Below are 21158 nucleotides of genomic sequence, written 5' to 3'. Positions count from 1 at the left end.
CTGAGACTGTCCTATGATGATAAGAGCTGCGAGATCTTCAAAGATGGAGAGTTATATCTTTCTGCCAGACAGAAAGATGGACTATATTTGTTGGACTTTGACCAAAGTGATTACATGGAATGTAATTCTGAGTCTAACATGATTTCTCTTGCAGGTGTGACCAAAACGAGCGCCAAGAAGGTGGCCAGGGTCGACAGAGCATTTCAGCGGGTGTATGCTGATGTGATTGGTCCTCTAGAACCATCTAGAGGCAATGCAAGATATTATCTTGTGTGTGTGGATCATTTCTCTAACTTTGTCTGGGTTTATGTGTTAAAGAAACCACAGGAAGCCTTGGAAAGGTTTCAAGAGTTTTGTGACAAGGTTAAAGACATGCATGATGCTAACATTGATTGTCTTTTGACAGATGAGAAGCAGATTTTTCTTTTACAGGATTTCCAGAGGTTCCTGCAGAAGAAGGGGATCAGACACAAGATTGCTGTTTCAGCGGAAGCGTGGAACAGGGGTGTTTGTGTAAAAGTGAACAAAGAATTGCAAAAGGGAATGAATGCGCAATTGCTTAGTTCACATCTGCCACATGAGTTCTGGGCGGAGTCACTCATGTCGTTTAGTTATGCGTGGGTGAGAAAGGTTTCGAAAGAGTTGGGAAGTTCTCCTTTTGAGAAACTGTTCCAGAGAAAACCTTCTGTTGCCCATTTCAAGGTTTTTGGGTCTCATGTGAGGACAGAAGCTCCAGGTGGAGTAAAGAATGCCAGAGGCATTTTTGTGGGGTATGAAAAGGGTCTCTACAGAGTAATTTTGTCTGAATCTGGTCAGGTGATTCTCACAAAATTTCTAGAGAGTGCTCCTGAAAAGGAGAGAGTGATAGCATTTCCCACAGAGGACGAGTCAGATGATGATGATGATTTCACAGAGTACAGTGGTACTGAGAGTGACAGTGATAGCTCAGACAGCTCTGTTGTCACAGTCATTGAGAGGAAATCTCACACAATGGATAGACCTTCACAGGTGAAGGATGAACCACTGTTTGCTGTTGGAACTGGTTCTCCTAAGAGTCCTGAGACTGAACCAGTGAGCAAAGAGGATCAGCACCTCATACGCAGGTCTGAGAGAGTCACAAAGGGTGAACCACCCAAAAGGTACTCAGAAGAGTATGCTAATTTAGCTGTTGCATGTGTTGCTGTTGTACACAACCGAGGACAGGTTGGAGCTGTGTCTAAGTCAGAGACAAAGACACAACAGAGAGTTACTAGCCAAGGTAATGCAGATGCACTCATTCCTTGGAAGCCAGACAACCAGAGAGGTACACTGGGAAAACCAGTGGCGGGTAGTTCCAAGGGTGGAACTGAAACAACAGGGGAGTGTTATGTGTATAACAACTGTTTGTTTTCTTCTCTGGATCACGCTTTGCTTGCCGCAACACGCATTGATTCTTTTGGGGGAGGTTGTTACGAAAAAGGAGCAATGCTGCTGAGTGCTCCAGATGGCTGGAAAGCCAAACAGGATGTTTATGTTATGGGACTGTACCGTGGGAACCAGGGACAGTCTATTATGTGCTCTGAGCACCGGATGTTAGCTCAGAGTGTCACATGACCCTGTACTGGAAGTACATGGGTGGAGTTATTCTCTCTCTGCAGCTGGGTATCAGAGGGTACAGACATGTTTTCTCTGTACTGCTGAAAGACAGAAATAAAGACATGTAGATATATTTCTGTCTGTCTCTTTCCCCTCCCTGGGGATGGCAGGGAGTGAGGGAGGAGGAGAGTGGCTGTGTTCTTCTCACGTTTGAAGAAGGATCGGCCGATAAAGACCTCGCCTTGTCTTGCCGGGAGTCGCTGACGGGGGAGGCCAACAAGAAATCAAGCCGGGCACCTGGATAGAGTGCCAAATTCCTCTGACTGACAAGGCTTGATTCAACAAGCACTACCCCCAGGATCCCAAAGGAACATCGCCAGCTGCGTTTATAAATGCAGAGAAAGTACATAAGCCACGTTCCTTGGCAAGTATGTGGCCCTAAACCTACAGGGCTCTGAGTTTTGTAAAAAGACTTGGCAGGCATTAAAAACAGAACCATTCAAGCAAGATACACTTAAACAGCCAAGAGAACAGAGAAGGCTTATGTGCCAGTGGGGCCTCCCTGTTCAGTAACTGGAAGGGTGTGCAAGAGCTATGTGCAGCCCTTAGTCAGGACTACCTCCTACACTTTTAACCAAGAAACAGTAGAAGTTCAAAGAACATCTGGTTATCCGGCTCCCCCCCCCCCCACATCCTGCCAATGTAGCATCCATTTATATTTAAAGAACGATTTATATTTTCCTATGCAAAAGAGTGACTGATAACCAATGCTGCTGCCTATGACTAGGCCCTTAGCTTCGTCTAATGAAGGTAACTGGGAGTCTGACATCAACAGCCTCACCTGTACAAGCTCCTGCAGTTCTCGCTTGACGTCTTCCAAGCCTCCAATGTCTTGCCAAGTAACTTGTGGCACTTCTACCACTGTCTCGCGCAGGGCTGAGGGGTTGCTCTGGCTCAGGGCCCACTGCAAGGAGAGATGAAAAGAGGTGGCTCATTGACACATGCACAATTTGCCGGCATGATCCCCCACGCCCAGAGAGAGAAGACACGGATGCATCCCCCTTACCCTGAAGTCATCCATGGTCACAGCCAACGAGTTCATCACTTCAGCATCAATGGTCTCATCCTCAAGGTCAATGAGATCCATCTTCTTCCGGATGGCCTGAAGAGCTGCCTCTGAGCACAAAGCAGCCAAGTCTGCACCCACATGGCCATGGGTCTCATTAGCCACCTGAAGCAAGGGAAGGAGAAGCAGGAGTAAGCAGGTGCTCCATGCCGCAGTTCCTTGAGGAAAAGGAACCCAGCTGCTCCATCACTCAAGAAGACCCCAAAGATCATGACACTTGTGAGCCTTATCACATAGGGGCAAGAAAAGAAACCAACAAACCTGTTCGAGATCAACATCATCAGCCAGCTTCATGTTCTTGGTGTGAATCTGCAAGATCTCCAGGCGGCCAGTAGCATCAGGAATGCCAATGTCCACCTCCCTATCAAAGCGACCTGCGGGGCACCAAAAGCGAGACTGACATTTGCTTCTGTACTTGCGTCACTCCCCCATGCACAAAGGCCACCAAGGCCAAGCCCCCATGCCGCAGAACAGCAAAATGGGAGCACTGGGTGTTAAAAAGACCTCAGGGAAACACGACAGTTAATGGACATTCCCCACAAGGTAACAAGATGATGCTTAACAAGGAAGAAGCTTTATCTCAGCAGTGTGCTTTCAGGCTGTGTTTGCATGAATATTGACTTGAAAAGAAACTCCACTCATATTCAGAAAATATGTGTTTTAAGACCAAGATAAAAAAAGAGGTCTCTTTCAGTAAAAAATAAAGAAAAAGAAAGTTATTTGATCCAGCTTGTTAAATTAGCTGCCATTAACACTTCACAGACACCCTGTCCCAAACAATTACATACATTTTAAAGAGAGGGTTAATGGGGTCAGTATTACTTATCCTGCCTTCCACATCCTCTCATATTTATCAGAGGAAGGCTAGTTTTGTTTTTTAAAGGGTCAAGTTTAGCCTTCCTTAACATGCTGTTTTTCTACATAGCAGCATTCACACATGAAAATCCCCAGGTGCAGCTGGAAGTGGTACAATCCAGGAAATGGGGTTTTTTTTATTCATTTCTGCTGCATATACGAACTAGGCCAGAGTCTCAGTTGGATGGTGGGCCAATCAGCTCTCTGCTATCAAGCAATGCCTGTTTGAAAGGTGCCTACCAGGAAGTGCGCTCTCTCTCTCTCTCTCTGTTGGTTAGAGCATGGTGCTGATAACACCAAGGTTGCAGGTTCAATCCCCATACGGGACAGCTGCATACTCCTGCATTGCAGGGGGTTGGACTAGATGACCCTCAGGGTCCTTTCCAACTTGACAAGTCTACAATGCTACGATTCCTCTCCTGTCACCATGTCTGTACCCTCACTATCATGTGAAAGTCTGAGCAAAGGAGCATTGTGATTTGCACACGTACAGTACACAGCTTTCCGTTTTTAAGTGGCACTGGGAGTTTACAACCTGCGCAAACCTGAAATTTCTCCCAGGGGCTAAAAATACTAATAAAGGAAACTGCATCCATGCTTTGTACAGATCTGCTCTAGTACTTAAGTTACCCACAGACTATTCTAAGTATTGAGCCAACATCTACCACACTGTAACACCCTCACAAAAGAACAAGCCTAGTTACCAAATCGCCGGAGTGCTGGATCAATGCTGTTGGGTCTGTTGGTAGCAGCCATTACAATCACATGCGCTCGCTGCTTCAGGCCATCCATAAGTGTAAGCAACTGAGACACAATGCGCCGTTCTACTTCACCATGTGTCTGTGGAGAGAACAGCCGATAGTGTGAAGATCTGCTAGGAAAGCGCCCGATCCCAAGGCACAAGTCGGGGTACAGCTTCACCACAAGCCACCCTTTCCCCTGGCCACAAAAAGCAAGCTTAACAACCAAGTAATAAGATAATCCAGCCCAAGTAGTAATTCTAGGGCAAACATGGGATCAAATGCAGACTTCAGTTCAGGACCTACGAGATGCATAATGCAAACTGGAGGAAAATGCTGGCAACACAACACTAACTCCTTTCTGTTGCAAGCTGCCCAAAGTGGCTGGGAAAACCAGTCAGATGGAAAGGGAACAAGTAATAAATTACTACTACTACTACTACTACTACTACTACTACTACTACGGCAAAAATTCCTATCATCACCATCAGCATCCAGAATGGGTAGGTGTGCTGCCTAGCCCTCCTCTCAGAAGGTCCGTTTACAAAGCAGAAAACCTAACTAGGCCCAGCAATGAAGTGTAGCTCCTCTGCCATGCAACTCATAAGAACACTAAACTTCCTTACAATACCTGATTGCAGGAGACAGAACGCTCGGAGAGCTTAAGTCCAGACTGAGGGCCTTCAGCATGCCTTGGGACAGCAAAGCGCCACCTGAGCCCCAGCCTATCACTCACCACTTGCTCAAGCATCCCTTCTCAAAGTGCTGTAGCCACAGAACTGAGCTCCATCAACAGATCAGCAGAAGACTCACCTTCTCTCTTTTTGGAGCAATGGCATCCAGCTCATCAATGAAGATGATTGCCGGAGCATTCTTCTCTGCTTCCTCAAAGGCCTTCCGCAGGTTGCTCTCCGACTCACCCGCCAACTTGCTCATAATCTCAGGCCCTGTGGGAAAATGGCAGTATGTTACTTAAAGAGGAAGAAGGTGACAGCAGTCGCAAGTGACAAACCCAAGTCACCGTCCTATTTAAAGCAGCACTGCTGGTAGGAACCTGAGAAGAGGAAAACCAAAGAGACCCCAGCTTCATCTCATATATCAGGCAAGAGACCCCATGTTTCTACATACAGCGGACTTTAGCTTTGGCTTCAGAAATTAGCTAGAAGCAAGCAAGCTATATTGGTTTTGGCCTTCCCAGTAACCTTTTAACCCAGCTTGAATGGGGATGAGCCAAAACTTTTGATTTGTCTGTTACTTTTTCACCCTCCTGACTAATCTCCCGTAAGCAATACATTGCAGTGGTCAGCAAAAGCTTTCAGAAGGCTGCTGGCACCAAACTCCCCTATCTCGTGACCATGTCCTTTTCTCTGACCAACGTTCGACACTCCCATTGTTCTAGGTGCATTTTGTAACAGGGAATTTCATTAGTGCGAGCAGTTTCTAGCTGTGGGTGCAATACTGGGCCTACGATTTCAGATTAAAACTGCAGAAGGAAGGAAAGGAGGACCTTTTTCTGCCTCCCCACTGCCAGCTACTCTCTGAAGACTGGAGAAGACCCTCTTAAGAATATTAAGGGGGTGGGCAGGGGAAGGGCTAGACCATGTGAAAAATGAACATAGTATCTTAGCTGCAATTCATTCATTTTCAGCTTTGTATTCTTGTTAAAAAAAGGGGCGCATAGACATTCTGTTGTTTTTTTTTTCAATATACTTTTTATTAGTTTACAACAAAGAGCATATATTTCTAACCAAATTTTCACAGATTATACTTTTTAGACTTCCTTCGATTTTTCTGGTAATCATCCATATATACTCTTAACTATAACGCATTTCCTTTTTTGCATTGCCTTTTAACTTTCACCTTTACCAATATCTATTTTCCAAACAGTACATCTTAGCCTTTACAGTGCTTCTTGAAACCCCACTAGCGTTGTTTGTGAATCACATAAGTTTTTCAGATAATCTACAAACTTTCCCCAATGTTCGATGAACTTTTGATTTTTAAGATATCTTATTTTTCCAGTCAGTTTATCTAACTCCACATAATCTGTTAATTTCGATCTCCACTCTTGAATTGTCGGTGTTTCTTCCTGTTTCCACATCTGGGCTAGTAAAATTCTTGCTGCCACAACCGCATACTGGAATAACTTAAAGTCTTTCCTTCTTATCTCTTTTCCTGTGATACCTAAAAGAAAGGCTTCTGGTTTCTTGACAAAAGTATACTTTAACATTTTTTTTAGTTCATTATATATCCCTTCCCAGAAGTTCTTAACCTTCTTGCATTCCCACCACATGTGATAAAATGTTCCCTCCCTTTCTTTGCATTTCCAACACTTATTATCCGTTTTATACATTTTGGCTAGCTTGACCGGTGTGATATACCATCTGTAGAACATTTTCATCACATTTTCCTTCAATCCCATGCATGCAGTGAATTTTAAATTTTCTTTCCATAGTTTCTCCCAATCATCAAATTGAATATTGTGTCCAAAATCTCTAGCCCAGTGTATCATTACTGATTTAACTTCTTCGTCCTTCGTACACCATTCCAACAATATCTTGTACATTTTTGACAAAGTCTTATTTTCACTATTAATTATATCCAATTGAAACCTAGAGTCTTTTTCTATATACCCCTTTTCCTTTACATCTTTCTTAAACATTTCATTTACTTGGAAGTAGTGTAACCAATCATATACATAGTTCTTTACTTGTTCATATGGTTTTAGTTGCCATTTTCCTCCTTCCTTCGTTACCAATTCTCCGTATGTAGCCCAATTACCTCTCATGTTCACTTTCTTTACACACATGACCTCCAACGGAGATAACCAATGTGGGACCCTTGGTTCTAAAAGACTTTTGTACCTGTCCCATACTTCTATTAACGAATTTCTGAAGATGTGGTTTCCAAATCCTTTGTGAACCCTTTTTTTATCACACCATAAATAGGCGTGCCACCCGAACCTGTTGTCGAAACCTTCAAGATCTAATAATTCCTTATTTTCAAGCTTAATCCAATCCTTTAGCCAGCAAATACATGCTGCTTCATAATATAGTTTCAAATCTGGCAGGGCGAAGCCTCCTCTCTCTTTCGCATCTGTGAGTAGTTTATATTTTATTCTTGGCTTCTTGCCCTGCCAGATGTACCTTGATATCACTTTTTGCCAATCTTTGAAGGTTCCGCTCCCCTTAATTATGGGGATTGTCTGAAACAAAAATAGCAACCTTGGGAGCACGTTCATCTTAATTATAGAAATCCTGCCCCAAAAGGACAGCTTCATTCTATTCCACACCTCCAGGTCTTTTTTTATACCTTTCCATATTTGAACATAATTATTCTGGTACAGGTCAATATTTTTAGTTGTTAACCATATTCCCAAGTATTTTACTTTCTTCACTACTTCAATCTCCGTTTGTTGTTGCAATGTTTCTGTTTTATCCTGCTCCATATTTTTAGCCATTATTTTGGTTTTTTTCTTATTCAATCTGAACCCGGCCACCATCCCAAATTGTTCAATCTCCTCCAGTACCTCTCTAACACTTTCTAAAGGTTCCTCCATCGTTATAACCAGATCGTCGGCAAAAGCTTTCACTTTATATTCGTTCTGACCTACTGTTACCCCTTTTATTCGACTATTTTGTCTTATTGCATTTAAAAAGACCTCCAGAACCGTTATAAATAACAATGGTGAGAGCGGACATCCCTGTCTTGTTCCTTTAGATATTTTTATATCTTCGGAAACCACGTTATTAACTATCAATTTAGCTCGCTGCTCTGTGTATATTGCCTTGATACCATTAAAGAACTCTTCTCCTACCCCCATATATTCAAGATTTTTCAACATAAATTCCCATATTATGTTATCGAAGGCCTTTTCAGCATCCACAAACATTAGTATCGCTTGCTTCTCGTTCCTGGCATGCAGATATTCCAAAATGTTAATTATATTTCTAACATTGTCTTTCAATTGTCTGCCTGGCAGGAACCCTGCTTGGTCTTTGTGGATGATACTCATTAATATCTTTTTAATTCTCTTTGCTAAGATACCCGCAAATATTTTATAATCTGTATTCAATAGAGAAATAGGCCTATAGTTTTTAACTTGTGTTAGATCTGAATCTTGTTTGGGAATTAATGTTATAAATGCTTCTTTCCATGTATCTGGAATCTCTCTTGTTTTTAAAATATTATTTATTACTTCTTTCAATGGGGTCATCAAAACTTCGCTCATTTCCTTATAGTATCCTGATGTAAATCCGTCTGGTCCCGGGGCCTTTCCTCTCTTCAATTCCTTTACGACTTCTTTAATCTCGTCAACTTCAATTGGGGTGTTCAGCTTGTCTTTTTGTTCTGTCGGGATCTTCTGCACCTTTTTATTTCTTAAAAATCTTTCAATTTTCTTCACATTATTTCTTTCTTTATCCTTATATAATTGACTGTAAAAGTCCAAGAATCCTTTCCTAATTTCTTTTGGGGAGACTTTCTCTTCTCCATTCACAGTAATTTTGTTGATTGTATTCTGTTCTTTTCTCTTTTTAGTTTGCCATGCAAGCAGTTTGCCTGATTTATTCGCAAATTCAAAGTTTCTCTGTCGTAGTCTTTTGATGTTCCATTCTATTTCTTTATTTATAATAATTGAAAATTGCGTCTGTAAGATCTTAATTTCTTGTTTGATCTTTAAGCTGTTTGGTTTTTTAATTAATTTTTTCTCCTTTTCCATAATCTGATTCAAGATTTCTTTTTTCCCTTTTTCCCTAAATTTGTTCTTCAGTGAGTTCTGCTGAATAAAGAAACCTCTCATCACTGCTTTGCTTGCATCCCAAACAATACTAATCTTTGTGCCTTTATTAAGATTGTCTATAAAATATTCGGTTAGTTTCTTTCGTGCCTTATCCATAATCTTTTCGTCGTCCAGTAAATAGTCGTTAATTCTCCATCTAAAAGATCTTTCCTCAAATCCTTTTAATTCCAATTCTATTGGGTTATGGTCTGAGATTACTTTAGGTTGAATTTCAATTTTTTGAATTCTTGGAGTCAGTTCATTTGAAACCCAAATTTGATCGATTCTTGACATTGACTGATTTGGTTCTGAATAGTACGTGAATTGTTTTTCCAGCGGGTGTCTAAGCCTCCAAATATCAATCAAATTACAATTCTTAGTCATTGAGAAAAAAGACAACATTCTGTTGTTGCGCCCATAACCTTGGTTTAAGGCGCCCTTTAGCTCCTAGCTTTCATACATCAGTTTCTAACCGTGGTACTGACCAAGTTAATAATCAGCAGAACAAGCTAGAGAAATCCCCAAACATGCCACCATCCCCTTAGCCAGGTGACCAAGTTGGAACCAACACATTTGAAATATATAAATCTGTGTGATCCCTGCTGTGTAACCTTTGTACGTGATTTGGAACTGGACTTCCCCTGTATCTTCTGACTGCAGTCTGAATAAACCTTTTCTTTTCCCATCTGTGGTGTGATATTATTTGGCTCGTCAGCCCAGCTGAAGAGTTTGTCCGTAACACTGTCCACATGGCACTCAAACTCCTTTCCAACCCAACACCTGAGCCGATCAACAGTGGCAGCCCCAAACTGCCAGTCTGGGAACTACTCCAGCTGCTCCGTATCCTGGCTTTCCATTTCTCCTCTCTGCCTTTCAATGACTCCATTAACATGCAACTATGGCTTAGTGTGAATGTGCAAGAATGTAGGTTCCTGGAGGGAAGATCATGGCTGCTTAGCTCCTCTCCCAGTCATGCTGCTGGTGCCACCCTGCTGTGAGCTAAGCCATGGATTGGACTGGCATGTTCTGTAAACCTAAGCTCACAGTTTGTCTCACTCCAGACATGCCACAAGCAGTAACCAAGGTCTATTCTTTTTTTACTGCTTGTGGTTTGTCTGAAACAAGACAACACGATAAGCCAAGCCATGGTTCAACTCACAAAAATGCAGCAGCAGACCAGAGGGACAAAGTGGCTGCCATCTCCTCTCTGGGAGCCTGCACACACATGCCAAGTCATGGATTGGCTGAATGTTGTGTGTGAACTCAGCCAATGAACCTCTGCAGACTGATGCAGCTATTTTCGATTCTGGGTTCTATTTTCTATTCTGGGTTCTATTTTCTATTCTATTTCTGGGTTAACGGAGTCTGTAACCGGAAGCGTCTGTAACTCGAGGTACCACTGTAGACTCACCACTTTCTATTCACCTGAAATTGCACTGCATAGATCAAAGTACTTCCTTTAGGCTCCTCAAGGGGCAAGTGAGGTTTCCAAGGAGACAGGTTCTCTATTGACAACTGAGTTTGGCAAAGCCTTTCATAAACACCCAGCACCCAAGGGAAGAATAAGGATCCTCCCCTGAAGCAAGGCTGAGTTGAGATCTTATAACTGAAAATGGGCAGCTGTTTCCAAGAGTTTAGTACTACGTTCTCTGTTAAAGTGGTGCATTTTGATATATTGTTATATTTTATTTACTGTCTACATTGTAATTTTGAGCTGTTGCCCTACATTGTCAGTTGCATTGATAACATTTGCTATTTATTTAGGTTATTTTGAGGTCACCTAACAACTGAAGAGTCTGTGTCAGTTCCTAGACTGAGAAGCATGTGCTCAATCTGGCCTTCATCCAGGATTTTACAGAACTCCCTTTGGTACTAATATCAAAAGGTAGAGGGAAACAGCTCTATAGAAGGAGAGCACAGCAGGGTGGGGCTCTGCTCCCCTGCTCATGGGCAACCACCATGATGATCCAGGAGGAAAGGGAGCTGCACATCACTGCAAGCTGGCTAGGAAGCACAAGTAAATCAAAAACTGCCCAAAGTCCCCTGGCAGCAATACACAATATGATGCAATCTCATCCTACAGAGAAAGAAGATACAAATACTGAAACTGAGATGCAATTGTAGCAAGGAATCCTCCATACCGAGAATTTAACTCTTGTGAAAGGTCTTGTCCACAAGGAGAGACATTTTAAAAACAGGCTCTACTTGAAAGGCTCACTTGCTCTCCACCTCATTTCCTTTTGCTCAATATCAAGCTAGCCATACAGCTGAAGGAGTCAACGTGAAGGTGAACATAACCACAGCCGCTCAGACATGGTGACTTCAATGCACTTTATGCGGGGCTTCCCTTGCACCTGATCCAGAAGCTGCAGCACAGCTGCATCATAGGAGTGAGACCCTGTTAGCATATAATATCTCTGCTCAGAGATCGGCACTGGTTACCAATTTGCTACAAGAACAAGTCCAAGGCATAGAGCCCAAACAGTTTTGGGACCAGTTTACTTGCAGGATTACCTTACCCTAGAAGAGCCCACTCAACCGCTTCACTCTGTGGAACTGTCACTGTCATCAATGCCACATCAGACTCATTCCACAGTTGCAAGTAAACAGAACTTTTTAGCGTGGCAGCATCCGGCCTTTGCAACTCCCTGCTTATAGACCAGGGGGATTATTGCATTGTCTTTCTTTTCATTTTTATGATGTATTATGTTTTTTTTATATTGTGATTTTATGTTGTGAACCACCCTCAGATCTGTGGGTATAAGGACAATATAAAAATTTTAATAATAATAATGTGGGTGCCTTCACTACACTTTTCCAAATCTGGCTTAAAACACAAAGGAAAACCTATCCAGGCATGCAGAAGCTACATCTGCTTTAATCTGTTTTAGCTTACTGTTGATTTTAATTAAATACCCATTTTAAATGTCTTTTATTGGTAATTTTAATGGGGTTTTTTGTAAACCAGTTTGAGGCTTTATCAAACACTATATAAACTTGGATAAATAAAACAAAAACCATGAAGCTGCTCCCAGGCACTCACCGTTGATGAGGAAGAAGAAAGCTCCAGTCTCATTAGCCACTGCTCGGGCAATCAAGGTCTTCCCAGTACCCGGTGGACCATACAGCAGGATTCCACGGGGAGGCTAGAGAAAGGCAGGGATGTTGCTTAGCATTTGAGGGTTAAATCCAAATTTTGGTAAAGACCTGTAGTGCTATCCAGAAAGCACCTGTGCAGTCTGGGATCAACCAGTACCATACACCGCCATACACGTGAGTCCGACATCGGCACACCCGCTGGAGTGTGCACGTGACATCACATGTGCACATCAGCAAGCGGGCTGATGTCAGACCGCATGCCTCCCGGCACAAACATTTGTGGCCAGTCCTGTCATGGGGAATGTTGTGGGGGCTGGAGCACCCACAGCCCCGCACACTCGGCACCTATGTGCACCACAGAGGACTAAGCAAGGGCGGGCTGGTCTGCACCATCCTGGTCCGTGCCCGGTCTGCTCTCCCAGTCAGCAAGTGTGTGGGCTTTCACTGCAGCACCCTGTTTGACCTGCATGGTTATCTGCCTGCAGGTAAGTGTGTCTGTGCTGACTGTAGCATGGGGCACTGCTTGATTGCTGGCTGGGTGAATGCAGGCAGGAGATGATGCCAAAGGGATTCACCACCATTTCAGGAGCCACAGAGACAGGTGAACGCCCCCATCCCCATGATACAGACTTGTAGGCCAAACATTATGGAAGAGTCCTGCATCCCTCTCCCAGGGTGAGAGCCTGGTTGAGGGGAAGTTTGGTTTGCTGGGGTTCCCTCTTGCCCCCTGAGTGAGCGGCAGGGGGAGAAGAGTTGGAGTGGATTTATAATCTTCCTTCTGACAGTGTGGGATGTGCATACACCCAGTTTACTATCTGTGGCCCTGATCTCCCAGTCATATACAGTGATAGAAGGTGGCACTCGTATTTGCCTGGGTGGGCAGGTGGCAATGAAGATGCTGCCTCAATTTTCACCTTCATTGTGTTCTTCTGGTGCTTGCTAAAAACATTTTTGTTTGGACAAGCCTACCAACATATGCAGAATATTTACATGCATTTTAATCTGTCTTTAGGTTATTGCTGATTTTAATGACGATTTGAAAGCTTTAAATAGCTGCTTTTACTAATATTTTTGTTATTTTATTCTATTCGTAAAGTCCTTTTGAGATTTTCAACAATCAAGCTATATACAGATTTTATGAAATATAGAAATACACCAGCGCATGATATCAGAGCACTCTTGAAGCAGGGCTCTAACATTCATTAGTACATGCACACCTGAGCAGAAGCAGCACCTGCAGGACATGTTTGCTACCCACACAGAGTCCAACCCATCGTGAGTGGGGTCAGATACTCACCTTCACACCAATAGCCTTAAAGAGAGCAGGGTGCCGGAGAGGCAGCTCAACCATTTCCTTGATCTGAGCCAACTGCTTTCGACAGCCTCCAATGTCATCATAGCCCACTTCATTCAGGGACTCCTCTTCATCCTGGCATGTTTTCAAGGGACAGAGAATAAATGCACTGAGGACCTCATGGTCAAAGCAGTATATGACAACCATATCAGATAAATTCAGAAATGCCAAGTCCCAAGCATACTATATTTTTATGAGCTAGCTCATAAAAGGCCTTAAGGACCAAGATCCAGTCGAGTTGGATGAGTGCTCAGTTGTGGCTCAGGACCACAATACCTCAAGGACTGCTTCTCTACATATGCAATCATCACTGGAGGCCCTTCTTCACGTGCCTCCTCCACGAGAGGTCCGGAGGGTGGCAGCATGAGAACGGGCCTTTTCTGTGGTGGCTCTCCATTTGTGGAATGCTCTCCCCAGGGAGATTTGCCTAGTGCCTTCATTACATATCTTTAGGCACCAGGCGAAAACCTCTCTCTTCAACAGGCGTTCGGCTGATTAACATTTTATGGCTTTTTAAATGGGTTTGTGCAAGGGGAGGGTGTATTTATATTTGTTTTATTATGTATTTTTTATTCTGATTTTGTACTTTCCTGTTGTTAACTGCCATGGGATCTTCAGATCAATGGTGGTATACTAATAATAATAATAATAGTAGTAGTAATAATACTAATAATAATAATAATTTCCAACATGGCCCTTATCCTATGTTATCAAACATTTCCTTTTCCTCCTAACAGACAATATGTTAAAAACCAGCCGGTCACTATTCCAGATACCCATTTGGGTGGTATAGCACCCAAGGAAGTGATCTCAGTCTACAGCCTTGTCCAGTTCATCCATCATAGGAACATGTGCCAAAGCTACAATAACCACTTTAGCTGGGAATGGGAAATTCCTGTGACAGGAACATAGCACATGGCTGCTTTGGTATGCAACAGCTCTGCCTTCCTTCCCAGAGGAGGACTTTCCCCCAAGAACCAAATAGCAGACAGTGCTTTTAATCCTCAACTTTGTTTCCCACTCTAAGTCACAGAATGAGAGCTGTGGAAGAGGCCTGCTCAACTCACCTCTCGTTTGATAGGCTCTCCCTCACAGTGAATCACGGTGTCTGGAGCTACTATGCAGTATGGGCTGGGGTCTGTCTCCACCACTTTGAACTCGACTGCACGCATCCCTCCGCGCACAAGGAAGATGTCCCCTGAAATTATCAGCATATTAATGAGGGTCAAGACACCACCCACCTCCAGAACAAGTACTCTCAAGAGTTGTAACGGTTCCCCATCCCTCTACTTAAGAAAGCTCAGAACTGAGGGAGCAGCTAGAGGTTTCCAGAGGAGATGCTTCCTTTACTATAGACTCACAGTTTAGGACAAAGTCACAGTGGCACTAGTAGCTCTGGGAACTTCCCCAAAGGGAATAGGAATGGCAGGTGTTGCTACTAGGAGAAACGGCAAGCCAGCCTGACCACTACTACCAGGGGGGAGGGGGGCAGAACTGCACGGTCTCGCCTCACTTGACTGAATAGGGCCTACAGAATTGTAAAGTTGGCTACACACCAGAAAAGCTCAAAACAAGGCCCCTCTGCTCTTGGCTACTTCTCAATGCTTCACAATCAAAAGACCCTCTAGACTTACGGCTTAGACACTGACAGCTGTTTCAAACAGCAAATAATGGTCTAGAGGCAGTTTCTGCAACACCACTGCTCACTGCACATGGCAGAAAGCCACAGACTTTCATTTGGGGCAAAACAGAACTGGGAAATTTTAGTCAAAGACACCAGCTCACAAGCAACCCAAATAAAAGTTTATAGTCTTGGACTAAAACTGTTCAGGTGTTTTAGACTCCAGCTCTCATCATCCCTGACCACGCTTTACCAACTGAAAAATTCAGTTGAAGGGAGGCATAAAAATACAATTAATAAAATAATAAACATGCATCTGGATGACAGCAGGTTGAAGAAAGCTTGTCTAAAGTATTCTCCACAGCAGCTTCTCTACTGGTTTAGTGCCCTTACCTTTTCTGATGGGTCTGTATGCTTCCAGGAAGTATGGCTTGAGGTACACCTCAAACAGGTTCCCTGTGATCCCTTCCACTGTGTCATCAATGGGCAGCACATGGATGCGCTTGCCATACTTCACATCTGGACAAGGCTGGATGCTGAAAAGAAAGAAGGTGCCTTTGTGACCCTCAAGTGGCCCCCAATTTGCGAACTAGAAACATCTACAAGAAACAACTTCCCAGTCTCGATGAAAAGGACAGGGCAGTCAGCTACCTTTTCACTTCCTTCAGACTTCCTATTCATTTCCAACTTTTTGATGGTGGACTTAGGAACATAGGAATCTCTCTCATCCAGTCAGGACAAGGGGACATCTAGCTTGGTATTGTCTACATTGACTAGCAGCAGATCTCTAGAGTTTCAGGCAAGGAATCTTTCTCAGCCCGACCTGGAGATGCTGGTGACTGAACCTGGGACCTTCTGCACGCAAAGCAGATGCCCAGTCACTCAGCTACAGACCGTCCCTGTCATTTCCCCTTCCATCTGGGAAGGGCCCTAGCTCAGGGGTACACCGTCTGCTCTGCATGTAGAAAGTAAAGACTGAGTATCTCCAGGTAGGGCTGGGAGAGGCCCCCACCCAAAACCCTGTAGAAATGCTCACCAGCTCACTTAATAAAGAGTTACATGGTCCAGCGGTCTGTCTCGGAATAAGGCAGCTTCCTAGTCAATTGGTTTTTCTGCCCCACCCCACCCCACCCTCCAGCTCTTCGGACTTTTTCTTCCAATTTCCTTCTCTCCCCCACCCTCTGCAAAAGGACTGGAACAAAATGCTTCAAACTCTACAGCTCTCTCAAATTCAGCATAATTTATAGAACTAAGTCAATATTGATATAATTTTTTCCAAGTGAAGAACATTATAATAAGAACCCCAGAACTCATGATAAAAAGAATTCCAGAGACTCCACTTTTACATAGGTACACCGGTTTAATGAGGTAAGAATATGGGGTAGCTTCAGCAGACAATTTGTTTTGGGGTGAGGCAATTTGTTTTGCAATGTCGATTTAAAGGGGACATTATTTACTCCCAAATGGAGTAAGTGTCTCCATAGGTCACAGACTATTCAAAGCATGCCATTTCATGTGATTCCCTAGCCCGACCACATGCTCCCTTCCTCTTAGCAGGGAAGACAGAAGTTAGCTTCTCGGCAGTTTTCCTGTTCAACTCTGTTTATTCTAGGTAACAACTGTGTCAGATTAAGCTATTAATCAAGCTCCCCTTGATTAAGTTTTTAATTTAACCCATCAATACCTTCATAAACAAGTCCACACCAATGCCACTAATGTTGACAATTCCCTTTACCAACAGGCAACAATAACCAACACAAGGCAGCATGCTTGGAAGAACTCTTTCCACATATTAGCCACAGGCTTACTGACCAAATTAACTCTGTGTGTTTAACAGGACATGCAGACCTCACCTGATCACGTCTCCAAGGCGCACCCTCAGATTGTTGCGAACAACCCTGTTCATGCGGATTTTCTCATCAGAGCAGGTGTCATCAGACAGGACGATGCACACTGCCTCTCTCCTCTTCTTCCCTTTCAGCAGGACTGTATCTCCCCTAAACAGCTGCAATTCATCCATTTTGGCCTGAAAACAGTAAGTGTGAGAAAGCAGGTCCCCAACTGAATTTTAAAAACAAATCGGTATATTAATTCTGCTGATCTGAAATTGACTACAACTGGTAATGTACTAGTTTGATAAAAGCATCCAGTTAAGAACAAAATATTAATCAGCAGAAGGGATACAAGGCAGAATAAAGGCAAATTTAGGAGAAAGAGTGTCCTGTTGTGAAAACCCACAGGTACCTGGTTGTAACTGTGGGGGGGTGTTAGATATGATGTAAAGCCTCTTCCTGAAAACCCACTGAGCCACTGTGTCAGAATAGGCAATACAAATAGCCTGTTCAGAGACGGCTTCCTCCATTCTGTGTCAGTCAAAGAGTCACCAACAAATTGCACATATCAGTGATTTCGCTCTCTATTGATACGTTGAACACACCTGTGACAGTGACACAACACTGTTGTCCTCGTTGATTGCTTCATCAACAATTAGCCGATTGGGCCTGTTCTTCTGCTTGAGAATTGCAGTTGACAAGTCATCAGCTTTGGAACTGTAATAAGAGAAGACAAGAGTTGTTAGAAGCATAGGAGATGGAGCCACACCCTTGTCCAACCATTTGCATTCTATGCTTCTTTGTTACATTTTCTCTTAGGCAAACCTTAGCTGAAAGGCAAGTACAACATTCTATGCAACAAAATTCAAAACGAACAAAAATGAAAGGGCAAGGTGTTCTCCCACAATGCCCTCTACTCTGTTTTCTACTGAGCAGTTATAGATCAGAAACATTCAGAAACCACTTACCATTGTGAAAAAGAAAGCAAGCAATGTGGCAAACAACCCACATACGAAGAGGCCCCCCCATTAAGTGATAGTCCCTAGGCAAATCTTGACACTTATTCTGTCAAAATGTTTGTGTAGACTTCCCAGAAGATGCCCAAGCTTAGTCTGAATCAGAAGAGAGGGGAGGAATTAAAGGGTGTACAATAGGCAGAGTCCTTCTGCAAGCCCTCAACATTTCATTTCCCACATGGAGGTCAAAATTCAACACAGATTAATTGCTCAAACCATTTAAGGTTCTGTGAGCTAAAACCAGCACCTGACTTGTGCCCTGGAAGTGCAGCTGCCGCAGCATTAACACTGCTGCATCAAGCTCCCTAACAACCCAAAAGTACATGCACAGAAAGGGTCCCACGAACATTTCAAGGTTGACAGTTGGGGAAGTTGGACCCCATCGATTAAGCCTTGGTGGGTCATAAACTGCCACGAGTCCCCCTTTACCATCACCTGCAGGCAACCTCCCTGGCCAGATACAGAGCAAGATCAAAGACTTGATAAGCTAGAGCCCTGAAGGATCACACAGCAAAGGTTCTAAGAAGACGAAGAGCAGCCCTATCCCATCACTTGTTGCTCTACAAACACTTCCACTAAGAAGAGGCAGAATCACTGAAGAGTCTCTTACAATATCCAGTTTGCAGTCCAAATTGTCCAAGGGTTGTTGTTTTTTTAAACTAAGCAAGAACTTCAACACAAGTCTGAGAAGGTGTTGAACTGATCGAGGCCTAGGTAAGTTTCATTAGCTCATCAGTTCCACCCTTAAGTTGGAAACTGACACATCATAGCTTTAAATTGCCAAAAACAAAAGTGAAACTGATCGTTTCTCTTGCACAGATTAAGCAGAAAATACACGAATGGTATGAAAATGGGAGTTCTTCAAGTATTTTGTTCCCTGGCAGATATGCTTATAGACAAAGCCTAAAAGAAGAAAACCCCTAAGAAACTCATGACAGCATAGTGTGAAATGAGTTAGCCTACTGGAAGTGACTGGTAGATGCTTTGCAGGATGCCAAATAGGACACCAAGCCAACCCTCCTAAATCTGCCTTCAGTGATATGCAGCAATTGAGGAAATACAGATGTGTTTACACCAGTTAGGGCTGACAACTAAGATGAAGAACAACTGTTATGGTAGCAGCAAACCCAAACTTGGAGGAGGGTGAGATACAGCACCTGGGACCAGATATTGTTCAGGCAACTTAATGTGCTCAAGTGTGATGCTGTCAAGTAATGCAATGCGGGGGGTTTTCTCCACCATAATATTTTGGTGGGGAACGTGCCATTATTAAACACAAGTTGCTTCGTAAAATTGTCAGTCATATGATGAATAGAAATAATGCAATTCAATAAGCAACTGGAATGGATTAAGTATCAGTCAGCCCTAAAAAGGTTGTAATCGATTCCCCATCCCACGTTGCATATGCCTAGAAAGCACAGCTTCTCAGGTATGTTAAACAGTTTTCAGTGCCTTCAAGTTTTCTTACCTCTAAATAATGAAAGGATATAGCTTAAAAGAGTGTGCATATCTTAAAACGTTATCAGTCTGCACATCTTAAAAAATTTAATTCCAGTAAAATAATTTCGACGTAAAGTATTGAATCTGCTTTGGGGTAACATTTAAGTACTCTAACTGCACTCTTCTAATAATGTTTTTCAGTTCATTTACTTTGGGGTATTGGAAAACAATATTTATACAGAACATAAACTTTAGTTGGGCGGCCTCAATGTAAGGCAAAAAGACATGCTAAATCAAATCACAAAACGTATCTGGAAATGGAACATTGAGACAGTTCTCTGGAAAATTTTCCAGTGCAAGAAAACCCACATTCCTGGTAGCAGAGGAGCAACTCCAGGCCCCTCTTACCAATTAAGAGAGGTGAAGAGTGTAAGTACAATACTGGGAAATGTAAGCAGCTATCAGAGAGCTCCAGGAAACTGATTTTAACCCTCTCCGTGACATTTGGAATGGGGCACCAGCCAGGCAGCAGTCTTCAGAAGAGCAAAGGAAAAGACACAGAGGACAGCTTGAGGACAAAAGCCTCAAGATCCACAGTTGGCTGTACCAATCTAGGTCACTTCCAGTGGAAGACGGTCCTCCAACAGAACATCCAGAAATTGAAAACAGAAGAAAACACAAAGGTGAATAAGCAAGCATTGTGGCAATGAAGTTTCAAATAACAGCATGGTGGCTACTACTTTCTTAGAACCAGGCCATCAAGATTCCCGACAGATCTTCAGGAAGATACTTGGTTAGAGGAAATACTGGAAAGCCAAGGGACCAGTTAGCTCTACCACAGAAGACACTTCATTTGGAATTGTAACTGGAAGCAGATTATGGAGGAAGAGATCTGTTGTTTCACAGCTAACCGGAAAGTTGGTTCTTCCAAGCTGCTGTAACTGCATTAAAAATAGAAGGAAGGATCTCAGCAATGACACCTGTGAATTTCAAGCAGCTGGTCTTGCCTCAGCCATGTCACCTGAGAACAACCAGGTTAAAAGAAAAACAAATCCGCTTCAGCCAACAAAAGGAAGATGAAGCCTAGATTTGCAAATAAAAATTTATGAAGGTTCAGGAATTTTTCTAGGCAACAAAGCTAGTAGGAAAGGGTTCAGCTGTCTGTTTACTATTAGTTAAGAAAAAAGCTAAAAACTGTTAGATTCATTTATTTCGAGGCCTGTATGTTTAAGTAGAGGAACCAATACTTGTACTTTTGACTGGAAACCGGGGAATTCCACAGGACATATCACATTCATAGTGAAGAGAAGAAAATACTCAAGAGTCTACCTACCTGCCAATTATCTTCCTGCTCTCATGCAAAGTCATCCAGACATACTTTACAAGGTTTTAAAAAGGAAGTTGCTGGCAAGGCTCCTTTCACCTCACAATGTTTGCCAAGTTGAGAAGCACCCAGTGATGCAAAATTAATTGCAATACTGATTAGTTAAGGAGTTCTTGTGATCTCAGTGCCCCCAAACTTACCTATTTCGGCCATCAGATTTTATTAATGTAGCAGAATTAGAAGAAGCAGGAACAAGACTTCTATTGTTATCACTTTTTAAAGAGAGTGCTGTTTTCATACAAGTGTGTTTTTAGGATGTGAAAAGGGACCATAGTTCATAGGAGCACAAAATACCCAGATTCAATCCCCGACATCTCCAGGTAAGGCTGAGAAGAC

General features: G+C 43.0%; 1 protein-coding gene across 1 annotated transcript in view; it reads right to left on the bottom strand.

Moving 5' to 3' along the window:
* VCP (valosin containing protein) overlaps window positions 1-21158 on the bottom strand; it is a 29310-nt gene that overhangs the window by 5769 nt on the left and 2383 nt on the right. The window contains exons 2-12 of the mRNA XM_083575607.1: window positions 17588-17699; window positions 17004-17176; window positions 15544-15686; window positions 14597-14727; window positions 13473-13604; window positions 12120-12222; window positions 5110-5243; window positions 4261-4396; window positions 2963-3075; window positions 2642-2806; window positions 2417-2539 (exon numbers count right to left, since the gene is read on the bottom strand). Coding sequence (XP_083431733.1) covers window positions 2417-2539; window positions 2642-2806; window positions 2963-3075; window positions 4261-4396; window positions 5110-5243; window positions 12120-12222; window positions 13473-13604; window positions 14597-14727; window positions 15544-15686; window positions 17004-17176; window positions 17588-17699 — 1465 coding nt within the window. The remainder of the gene's footprint in view (window positions 1-2416; window positions 2540-2641; window positions 2807-2962; window positions 3076-4260; window positions 4397-5109; window positions 5244-12119; window positions 12223-13472; window positions 13605-14596; window positions 14728-15543; window positions 15687-17003; window positions 17177-17587; window positions 17700-21158) is intronic.

Source organism: Podarcis filfolensis (genome assembly GCF_964270895.1).
Source record: "Podarcis filfolensis genome assembly, chromosome: 11".
NCBI lineage: Eukaryota > Metazoa > Chordata > Lepidosauria > Squamata > Lacertidae > Podarcis > Podarcis filfolensis.
The sequence above is the reverse complement of the archived record's forward strand: the minus strand, read 5'-3'. Positions and strand labels throughout refer to the sequence as shown.